At 35.1% G+C, this 12,290-nt stretch overlaps 1 protein-coding gene across 15 annotated transcripts in view; it reads right to left on the bottom strand.

Moving 5' to 3' along the window:
* PDLIM5 (PDZ and LIM domain 5) overlaps positions 1-12,290 on the bottom strand; it is a 201,138-nt gene that overhangs the window by 85,617 nt on the left and 103,231 nt on the right. For 6 of the 15 annotated variants that reach the window (XM_059172610.1, XM_059172596.1, XM_059172637.1 and 3 more), the window contains 2 exons: positions 3,028-3,070; positions 873-1,291 (listed from right to left, as the gene is read on the bottom strand). In XM_059172610.1, coding sequence (XP_059028593.1) covers positions 873-1,291; positions 3,028-3,070 — 462 coding nt within the window. The remainder of the gene's footprint in view (positions 1-872; positions 1,292-3,027; positions 3,071-12,290) is intronic. The other 9 variants (XM_059172629.1, XM_059172623.1, XM_059172650.1 and 6 more) reach the window with 2 other exon arrangements.

A 12,290-nucleotide genomic window follows, 5' to 3' on the forward strand; every position in this document is an offset into this window, starting at 1 on the left:
GATTTTACAAAAATGACTTTGGCTTCAAGTATAGTCACAGAATTCCAAAAAGAGTAAGACGACCATCTATAAAGGAAGCTGCTGAAAATGCACATCAACCAATGCTTTTAAATGCCTCAAAAAGGAAAAAAATAATAAGGAATAGATTTTCAAAACTTCCACTGACATTGAACATCTAGTGTCCACTTCCATAAACCTATTCACATTTTAGAAAAACCTTTACAATGAAAACATCCTCTAATTTGTTTCTGATGTTTGGGAAGTATCCTTCGATGCTATTGTTCTGTCATTACTGTTTGCTTTTACAGACCAAATTCTAGCTTAAGCTTATCTGAAAAGAATGTTGCTGACTATCTGACCTAAGCTAATGCATCATACGTAGACATGAGTCAAAACTAGATTTGTTTTCTGTCTTAAGACTACTTCTTAGAAAAAAAGCTTCTTACAAGCTCCTCATTTCCTCTCTCCTTAGGATGAGATACATAAGCTGACACAACTGTAACCACTCTGTTTAAACTTTCAGTGACTAATAAAAGGATGGAAAAAATGAGAAAGAAAGATTCAAGATCTGCCTTGCATTATAAGTGCCAGCTGCTCCACGTTATACCAGGACTTGGAGAAAGAGTTACAGAGTAGTATGTTACATGGTTCATAACATGTCAAAATGCAGTACTCAGGTTTTGATTAACCTATAATTGCCTTGCAGAAAGTGCTACATGTATATAATATAAAGCTACATGTTAATGAAGCAAATAAAATTTTATCTTCTTTCCTTCCAAGAACAGCTGATGGGGTGTGGGGGTAAATTATCTCCCGGAAATTGCCTGAAAGAAGAGTTTTGATAAGAGCAGAAAGCACCCTTGGCCACCTACCCATTTTGCTGTTTAATGTCACCCTGGGATCCTCTTCTCTGCCCCTCTGCTAGCTCCTGAGCAGTCTCGGAACACGCGGTGGTGACTGTGGGCTGCCGTGGGACATTAACTGCAGGTTTACCAGCGCTCAGTGCAGATGAATGCTGGTCAGCACTAAGACTGGCATTAGCATGCAGTCCGGATGCAGCAAATGAGGGAGGAGTGACAGCAGCCACGGGTGGAGGGGAAGCATGTGATGAAGTGGTCGCATGGGCTGGGGTGAAGGCAGACGATGGTGATGGGATGGATGTGACTTTTGGTGAAGACACAGAACCAAAGGGTCGTGGTGCCTTATTGTAGGCCATGTTGGTTGTGGAAGTGACTTTGGACACAGCAGGAGATGTAATGGGCACAGGTTTAACTACTTCTTTAGGTTCTCCCTATGTAAAATAAAAATAAACATACACAAAAACACACCAAATACATGCAAAATAGAACTGAAAAGAACACACAGCTAGTTTTTAAAAAGACAAACACAATCGTGTTAGCAGCCCTGATTTTACTTGTTTCTACATAAAAACAATGAGCGTAACATGCATGCCAACTGATCCCAACATGCACAACACAGATGCACACGATGAGGGTTTTTTTTTTATATATATAAAAATGAAAGAAGTTTCACAATATCTAGGAACTAGAGTAGGAAAACTATCAAAAAGCCTAAATGCCATCGTAAGTGTCAACAGACACTTTAATTTCCCAAAAGGAAAAAAATTTTAAATACCCCATAATAAACAAAATATTGCTAACCAAAACATTTATTTTAGAATATCCAGAGTCTTGATTTAATTCCATCTTTCAAACATGTTTAATTACTCCCCAGAGTAATTATGTAATAACCCCCCTTTCCTCGAATTCTTGCACAGTGCTAGACAAAGGCACATGCTCAGTAATCACATGTCCACTGATTAAAAAGCCGTCATCGAGGCCTTATTACTATACACCACAGAGTACAATTATTTGATTCACGCAGAAAAAAAACAGCATATTTCTAAGTCTCCTAATAAAAAATATTTTTTAAACAGAAGGAAAAGATCATTTTCTCATCTAACTAAAAATGTGCACATTCTAATGATTATTTTGAATAAAGATATTGCTTAAAAGAAAAATCTCAAAAATCCACCTGTTTTTCTCTCTGGAATGTTTTGAGATATTCTTTAGAGGTGGAATAAAAATTCTTTCCCTCTTCCAAAATAGTTAATAGTTGTTTTAAAAAAAGAAATGATCTTGGATGTTTCTTTGTTGTTTATCAAAGAAACATTAATTACTAAGAAAGATTAATTCCTCCTAAAATTAACATAGTTTGTGTTTGCAAATCCTTATCCCAAACAAAGTGTTAAGTTTAAAACAAAACAAAACAAAAGGTTAAGCTTCTGTGACATTCAAGAATAAATTCCTACTCACCCTACCATCCCAAAAGAAGAACAATCAAATTCTTTTAAAAACCTACAAGGGTGGCCCTATTATGCTTCATTTTAAGAAAAAATAAGTAATCTAAATTAATCTTGTAGAAATAATAAAGCTAATTGGGAGGAGGGAAGTAACTTATGTCTCAGCAAATCAATATAAGTAATTCAGTGGAAAGGCACAAATAAAATTAAGGAGAAAACCCCCCAAAATATAAGCCAGCTGTGTATGAAAAATGGTTGGGGACCATTTGAAAATATATATGAGAGAAAAAAGGTACTTGCCAATAACCTAATCTAGAATACACTGAAAATGTAATTAGAAACCTATTAATATTACTAATAAAATGTTATCAAAGACTTGTGACATTCATTTTCTGGAACCACTTTTTTTACTCTCTTTAAAACATGTGAATAAACATAGACAAAATAAAAGTGAATGTGAATGTAAGAAATATGGATATAAGTTAGATAATATATGGCTAAAGAAAGCATGTTTTAATAATATGGGTATAATTATAAATGTCAATTAAGAATGTGTTGATTTCCATCCCTCACCCCTCCCCCCCAATCTTTAAAGGAAAAGAACTGTAAGGAAAACTGTATTGAAACTATAAATTGTCAGTATGGCCTAAGACAAAGAATGGAAATGACAGTGATTCAGGAGGGACAATCAAGTGGTACCTAGTGATACCAGATGAGAAACACACCTTCTGCACGGCAACTGGCTCAGGCTTGGGTGTAGCAGATGCCCTAAAAGGGGAGGGAAAAAAAAAAAAGAAAGAAAGAAAGAAAAAAGGGAAAATAACCATAAGTTTTTACAAATAACTTATTAATATAATTTTATTAGTATATACCTTAATATGTTAAATATTTATAGTTTCATAATTCATAGTCTTGACTATTCGTCTCTACTAATTAACTCCTGTAACTCAAATGCTGCAAGTACCTATATCCTTACACACTGGATATTCATTAGTTTTCTACACACTCAAATGAAGACAGACAAACACCAATTGTGCTTCATCATGCACCCGTGTTTAAGCTTTCAGTTACGGTTATTCTCCACCCAAAACTGAAAAGTATAATAAACATGACTTTCTCATCCTTGAGTGGTTCCTGAAATCTAATATGAACCTCTATCTCCCCTGGTATCTGCCTTTTCTTCTAACACCCAAGAATATGACCACAGGATATTGGTCTCTGTGAAGATAGTAAGTTCTGGTTGAATGGAGTCACTGAATGAGTATTTATTTTGTGTTTATATTCCTAAGTGCTTGTACAAGGTAATGTATTTGTTATGTTAAAACTAAACTTTAAGTTCTTCTATTAGGCTATAATTTCAGTGAAGGAAATGACCATATCCCATTTCTGTCTCTACACCAACACTGTGCCTGGCATGTAATATGTCATCAGTAGTAAGAGTGGAAAGGAGAGACCAAGGAAAGAAGGGCAGACCTCCATGCATAGAGCCTATTTCCAATTCAAATTAGGTATTTCCAATATATGCCTTCTTTTTGTATTATTACTCGCTCTTTGGTTAGCATGGACTAACAGTAACTAATTGATTTGGAGCAACTATTGCATATAATCATGACAAATAACCAAAGTAGCAACTATCCTTATCCCCATTTTTCAGATGAGGTATGTCAACGTTTAGAGTAAGTAAATTACACAGGATATACAGCTGGCTGACAATTCTTAACATATTACAATATACTACCTGCAGTCAAGGACAGTAACTAAATGACTGGGAAAGCTTCTAATAATTTACCCAATATTAAGGTACATATTACGTTTAATAATGCCAGAAGCAATGTGACTCCTCTTATAATATAGGCTGCGATATCAAGTACAAGATTAAAGAAATGTAACTATAGTAGGTAAATAAGTGATAACAATTTTAAGCTACAGACCATGAGATTATTTTACTTATAGAGAGAACAGATTGCCAACAAAAGAAACTATCATAGGATATTTGATCTCTATAATAATGAACTCTGATCATTTTTAATAGCAAATGAATTTTCCAGTAACAATTAAGTTGGTTAGTTAGGGCAAGCACCAACTGAATAATTGGCTGACCTAATGAGAGGCTACAATGGATGTTAACATTCGGTTACCACAATATAGAATTATACTCTGTGAAGTTGCATAACTTTCCATGTGTACTCTCAAATAGACAATTTCTCATTTAGCTTATAGGGTTATTATAATAAGCAAAGGAAACAAGTTCAAGTACAGAACAGTGGAATCTTCCTTTCATTGAAATTTCACAATGAGATGTAATCACAAAGGATCTACTTATTAAAATCTCCCAAGACATTATTGGAAGTTTGCCATAATAGGGTAGTTTTCTTTTTCATCTGGACACTTAAAGGTACATGGAACTCTTCTAGCAATGTAAAAATAATTTATAAAAAAGAACTTGATATTTAACAGTCACCAAGTTTCCAAATAGAATAAAATGCATATATCCCTATGTCTATGAAAACAAACCCCTTAACTTTTCCTAGGTGTTAGTTCTTAACCAATGTTAGCAACAATAACAAGGAGAAGCTCAGAATGGTTAGTTTACTTAATTTTGGAATCCAACCTCTTACTTTGTTGAGAAAGCACAGAATAATAATAGTCCTAAAATACTTTATGCGCTGAAAGCTCAACAAAAAATACTGTACTGCTTGAAATCTTGAATTAACAGAAGAACTTAAAATCTGAAACTTGAATCTATTTGCCCTGCTTACTTTCTGATTCAGTCTCACAAGTGCAACTACCTGAACTAAGAGAAGCAGTCAGAAAAAAAGAAATGGGGCGCCTGGGTGGCTCAGTGGGTTAAAGCCTCTGCCTTCGGCTCAGGTCATGATCCCAGGGTCCTTGGATGGAGGCCCGCATCGGGCTCTCTGCTCAGCAAGGAGCCTGCTTCCCTTCCTCAATCTCTGCCAGCCTCTCTGCCTACTTGTGATCTCTGTTTGTCAAATAAATAACCTTTAAAAAAAAAATGGATAACACACCCTCAAAATCCCAGAATTAAGTCCATTAAACATTAAAAACAAAACATCATTTTGTAGGGGAAAAACAGACTTACTTATAAAGAAATGTCAAATAAAGTAGTTGGTACTCAGTGCAATAAAAATTAGTTCCTTGGGTTTAAATATTTAAATAACCACCAAATGAGTCATAAAATCATTGAAACTTAGATTTGCTTAAAGTTACTTTGTTACGACATGCAAGTATTCATCTGACCTCTGAAAATTTATAGGCGTTCATAATTTAAGCCATATAATTTTTTTAAAAGAATTTTATTCATTTATTTGACAGAGATCACAAGTAGGCAGAGAGGCAGGCAGAGGGAGAGGGGGAAGCAGGCTCCCTGCCGAGCAGAGGGGCTCGATCCCAGGATCCTAGGATCATGACCTGAGTTGAAGGCAGAGGCTTTAACCCACTGAGCCACCCAGGTGCCCCAAAGCCACATAATTTTTTTTAACTCTTCTATTTAAAATGGCCCTCATTTTACTTTTTAATTAAAAATTCTTTTTAATTTGACTTTTTGAAAAATTTTTATTTGTTTATTTGACAGAGAGAGAGTACAAGCAGAGGGAGTGGAAAAGGGAGAAGCAAGCTCCCCACTGAGCAAGGAGCCCTATGCGGGGCTCAAGTCTAGGACCATAGGATCATGACCCAAGCTGAAAGCAGACCTTCAACCGACTTCGCCACCCAGGCTCACCTAAAATGGCCCTCATTTTAGAGTGTGGTTTTGCTTTTTGGAGTAGAGAAGTCAAACTGTCCACATTAAAAATATTTGGAAAAATTTTCCCAATTTTTTTTAAACACACAGTATATGTACCTATAACATGCATTAATTACGTTTTTATAAGATCAGTATTTAAGTGTATTTATCTTATATTTAAGTGTATTTTAACTTACATGTATATTTAAGTAAAATTACATATTCTTATGACACAAACTACTATGCTTTGAGAAATTAAAATACATGACAAATGAAATTTGCAAAATTAATGAACAGCATTGGTACTAGGTTTTTAACAAGTCAGACTTCATTAATTATTATAAAATAAAATAAGATATACCACCTTTTGCTCTCAAGTGTGTAGAATTTTTTTAAATGTTAACACATAATGTTTGTGAGACTGCATGTTGCTGGAAAAACTATATATTAATATAGCTCTCTTGAAAAATAATTTCGCATTTGTTTATAAAAAGCCTTGAAGAGGGGCAGCTGGGTGGCTCAGTGGGTTAAGCTCTGCCTTCCGCTCAGGTCATGGTCTCAGGTCCTGGGATGGAGCCCTGCATCAGGCTCTCTGCTCAGCAGGAAGACTGCTTCCCCCTTTCTCTACCTGCCTCTCTGCCTACTTGTGCTCTCTCTGTCAAATAAATAAATTAAGTAAATAAATAAATAAATAAATAAGCCTTGAAGAAAGCTCATACCCTTTGACATAATAATCAGCTGCTGGGAATCTATCATAAGGAAACAACCTGGAATTAAGGAAAGGGCTTTATGTATAAAGATATTCATTCCCTACAATGTAACTTATATACTGAAAAACTGGAAACAACAGTTTAAATAAACAACAATGAGGAAATGGTTAATTGCAATAAAACCACAATAGGAAAATGCAATGATTAAAACCATTCTTTGAAAGAATCCTAAATTGCGTGAGAACATGCCTACTTTATGATATTGAGTGAAAAAAGGAAGATATAAAATAGAAAATCCAGTAGGGTCAGTGCATGGAAAAAGTAGATGGAAACAGACTAACATTTTAGTAAAGGCTATGAATATTTGTTTTTTCTCTTTTGTGTTTTCTGTTTTATAAAACATACATGTGCTCTTTTTATGGCAAGAAAAACTACTTCTCAAAGTATGTTTCACGGAAAGCGACTTTTCAAAACAGAAAACAAAAAAAGAGATTCTGTTACCAAAGATAGCTGTAATACTTCAGTTACATAAATATGCTAGGCACAGAACTTCTCAGAGCCTTTAATGCCTAAAGAAAAAAATATTGCAGACTGTTGTCCATACCCCTTTCAAGTATGGCATACTAATATATTTAGAATACTTATTTATTTAGGAAACCTTTCTCAAGACTGGAGTTAGAGAAGGAAAAAACCCTCTGGGAAATGCTATTTTAAAGAAACAGTAAAGAAAGTAAATCTTTGTAAGTCTGAAATGTTTACTTAAGCCTCCTGCAAGTGACTAAAATAAAGGAAAAGAAATATTACAATCCATATAATCCACAAAACCTTTTGTCATATCGAATATATTCTTTATCAAACTAGTGCTTTCTTCAACTGTGTTTAAATAAGCTACCCAAAGGTTATTAGAATAAATTATTAGAATAATTTAAGGGAGGAAAATCCTATTTTCTTCATCAAACTGAAAAATGTATTTCCTATATTCGAGGAGAAAATCCTAATATGTAAGAAAAACTATTTCTCAAAATTAAGATTTTGAAAGAAAGTTGTCTTTCAAAGATTTTAAAGAAAGTTGTCTTTCTTTAAAAAAAAATACATTATACTGATCATCTGCTCCTTTACTTTAGAAATGTCAGAGATTACTTCAAAGTGAATCATTTTTAAAAGACGTTTAAATAGATAAGCAGTTTTAAAAACTGAGGTATAACTATTAAAAATTATTCCCACATTTTTCTCTCCAAATCCTGGGAAATATACAACAGGGTGACATATCTCCATTTCAACCACAGTGATCATCACAAGTCACTTTTATGTACTTTGTGTTTCAAACCAGCAGAGATCCTGGCAATGGCTTAGTGCCATGGCTCAACAATTTGCTTATTGTTTTCTCTTCTCATAGTGTGAAGCCACTGTACAGGACTAAGCCATGATGGTGAGAGACTAGTGCCCTGGCCCAGTAATCTCCTCAGCTCATGGAATTCAAAGAACAAAGCCATCAGTGTGGCTAGAACAATCTACTTTGAAAGTTGATTGATTTTGGGGAGAGCAGCATCCAAAATAACAATCCCTGGTGCACTGCAACCAGTTTGAGAACTTCTGGCTACACAGCTGAACTATTTCTATGTTATAATGGATTTTATTAGAAACTAGAATTATGATGCGCTGCTTAGAATAATTTATAGGAAAAATAATGCCAAAAATAAGCAATAGCTCTATCAGGGATTAGGTTCAAAAGAATCAAGTAAAACTGCATTTTATGGACATCCTATGAATGGTGTTATATTTAAGTTATATACTGAATTAATGTATTTTTCTAATACTGCTTTATAAAATAATGTGCTCTTAGTTTTAAAAAACTAGCCAGTAAATATTCACACTGGTGTTTAAGAATGAGGAACTAAGCAACAGAACTAGACTGATAAAGATTATTCACATTACTCATTATGTCTTGGTGACTCCTTCAACCATATCTAATATGCTTAACTCATAAACAATCATTCAGAAAACAGGAGGATTTTTAAGTTCCTCTTCTGTGAGATGAGCTCTATCTAAGTTTCCCACAGCATGGCCATCTTTGGGCTCACTGACCTCAAGACCCATAAACACTAGGGTACATCATTAATCACTTTAATTGCAAAGTTGTCAATTTGCAATAACAAAGCAACTCCAGAGGGAAAAAGTGAGTGCTCAAGTGTGTAGAGGGATGTCTCCTTAAACAATTTCCCCATATTTTATTGTACTTCCAGTCAGTCTACTCTACTGCAAACTCAAACCTTAAACATTTCAATCACTTATGGCAATGTCTTCATGCTTTTTTCTAAACAATTCAAGAATTATCTGTAAGGATTAAATTTTCTCTAAATAAAGTACAAAAAACTTATATCATAATACCTTTTAGCTATTAAAAAACTGTGCTCACCACATACACATAGTCTCACTTCTGACTTCTCTCTCACTCTTTTCTATCTTACCTTTGGGGACTGTTAAAACAGGACTTTTTCTTCCTTCCAAAAGGGAGAAAGAACCCAAAGCTGGACAGATTCTGAACAGTGAGAGAAAAAAGGGAAGAACACAGAAGCAAGGGAACTGCGCTAGCCCATCTGAGTACCTGAGACCCCTTCTGCATGGGCTTGGCTTAAAACGGGGAGAGGCTCTGGTAAATCCAGAACAAAGAGATGCCACTTGATAAATACTTCCATACATAAGGATGAGGGCCTTTTGTTTTAAGATCCTTCTTAGATGGTCATAGCGGTTGATGGGGTTGAGAAGAAACTGTCATCAACCAATTCTAAATCAAGCCAGAAACATACAGAAGAGGGAGGGTGGGAGGAAAAGTGGAAGGAAAGAAGGAAAGGACTTCTACTGAGCTCGCCTGACCTCATGGGACACTTGTTAGGAGCAGGGTGGAGGTTCGGAGGTAGGGGGAGAATAGAGAACATTAGGCAAATTTAAAATGATCAAGTATTTCCCATCATATAAAAAATGACAGTATGCGTATCAGCATTATGTTACATTACCATTTACTGGGGCCTCACCAGGAACTCGACACTGAATTGAAGGCCTTATATACAATACACTACTTAATTTCAAAAATAAAGTCCAGAAATATTAAATAATTTGGACTGCTAATGCCAAGTTTAATGCCAGTGTCCACATTTTCCTCCCTCAAATATAGCCATCTCACCCAGAAGGAGCCAAGAGATTAACAAATATTTCTTCTCATGGTATGTGGCTATATTATGGTTGACGTTCACAAATTCTATGCTATTAAGATCTTCAGAAATGCAAACTGAATACTGATCAATTTGAATAACTAGTTTTGGTGACAGGTTTATATGTTACTTGACATCTTTCACTTGAGATCACCCTTTCCTCTGTCCAGTCATCAGTATTTATTGAACGACAGGCACTGTTCCAGCGAGAGGGAATACAGTAGTAAACAAGACTAAGTTCCCTGCATGGAATCTACATTCTAATGAAGGAGGCTGATAAGAAGGCAATAAATAAGATAGTTTTATACAGTGATCAATGCAAAATTTCTACCTGATTCTAGATGGAAAAAGCTGCTTTGTTGTTTTACTCAACGTTTATTTCCACAAGAACATTTTTAACAGGGAATATTAGGTCTGTCAATTCTGCCTCATGTCCACACTCAAAATAACCTCAGAACCACTGAAGGAAAAAAGAAATGCATTTTTCTAACTAGTATTTATAAAAGAACTTCTACCAAGAAGAATGTTAAAGAAATTGTGTAATATTTTAGATATGCTCAAGTTTAAATAAAAGGAACTTCAAAGTTCAGGATAATGCACTCTTATTATTGGTAAAATTCTTTTTCATTAGAAGTTTTAAATACGGAATCTATTTTATAAACCCCATTGTTAAGAAATGGCAAACTTTACTAAACGGGCTAGTCACTACTTTAGGTTTTGTGGGTCATGGGATCTCAATTTAACTATTTAAAGGTCTGTCATTAGAATAAGAAGGATGATACAAATGTAAGCGAGTGAGCCTGCCTGTGTTCCAATAAAACTTTATTCATATAAACAGGTAGGGGTCTAAATGTGGCCAACGTCTGGTGTCGATCATTTTACGGTTTTGATTATAATAAACCTTCTAGGAAATAACCCTATTATGAGCATGGCTCTTTTGGACTCTTAGCCTCACAATTATTCTGCATAATAAAAAAACCCTAATTACAGGGGCGCCTGAGTGGCTCAGTGGGTTAAGCCGCTGCCTTCGGCTCAGGTCATGATCTCAGGGTCCTGGGATCGAGTCCCGCGTCGGGCTCTCTGCTCAGCAGGGAGCCTGCTTCCTCCTCTCTCTCTGCCTGCCTCTCTGCCTACTTGTGATCTCTCTCTGTCAAATAAATAAATAAATTCTTTAAAAAAAAAAAAACCCTAATTACAATTTGTTAGACACTAACAGGTATAAGAAATCAGAGTTTAGCTTCTCATCATTCTTTCTGTGGTTGCTGGGCATTACTTGTCAATTCCTTTTAATCCCTCTACTGGTAATTGAGTGACCCATCTAAACTTCCAAATTACCCATTCAAATAAAATTCACACCACATAAAACTGATACTGAAGCTTGGTGAAGAGACAGAGATAATGTTATTGGATTAAAAATGACATTTTAAGCACTATTTTTAACTCCACTACTCAGCACCTCAGATCATTTGTTAATACATGATAAAGGCTACTAAAAACCTCTCTCATCTTCTTCTACATATTGTAAATGGAACTATTAGTAATACAACTAAAGAAAAAATTCTAAAGGAGCAACTAAAAAGGATGCACCTCGCATTTCTGTAAGGGAAGTTAAAAAGTATAATTTCCTTCTTTCTCACTCTTCTCCAAAAAACTCTGTACTTTATTTCACATCAGGCATGGATGGTAATACTTTCAGGACTGATATAAACAAGCAACTGATAACAGAGTTGCACTTTCTGAAAACCTACCAGGTCTGTATCTTTCTTTGGGCACTGTGCACACACCACTTCTATTTAATATAGCTTCTTGGGGTGACTGGGTGGCTCAGTTGGTTCAGTGTCTGCCTTTGGCTCAGGTCACAATCTCACGGTCCTGGGGCCCAGCCTTTTGTGGAGTCCCCTGTTTGGCGGGGAATCTGCTTCTCCCTCTGCCCCTCCCCCTTCTCCTGCTCTCTCTTGCTCACTCTCTCAAATAAAAAGTTAAATATATAAATATATATATTATATATATATAACATATATATATATATATATATATATATGGCTTCTCTCCCAGCTCCAATGAAGTAGAAAAAAAATATTTCTTTTTATCAACATAATCCTTCATTGCTAATACAAAAATGACAGGATTTACAAAGTAAATAATCTACCTGTGAAAATTCAGGAGTTCCATTTATACATCTACATTTTTCTGGCTCTTTCAGTGATACTATTAAAATAGCCTTAAATAACAAATGTGGATAACATTCGTATTAGGAAAGTAGGCATCAATAACAAACTATACGCATAACTAGATTTTTACAAGACACCTAGCAATGCATATAAAAA

Source organism: Mustela lutreola, chromosome 1 (genome assembly GCF_030435805.1).
Source record: "Mustela lutreola isolate mMusLut2 chromosome 1, mMusLut2.pri, whole genome shotgun sequence".
NCBI classification, from domain to species: domain Eukaryota; kingdom Metazoa; phylum Chordata; class Mammalia; order Carnivora; family Mustelidae; genus Mustela; species Mustela lutreola.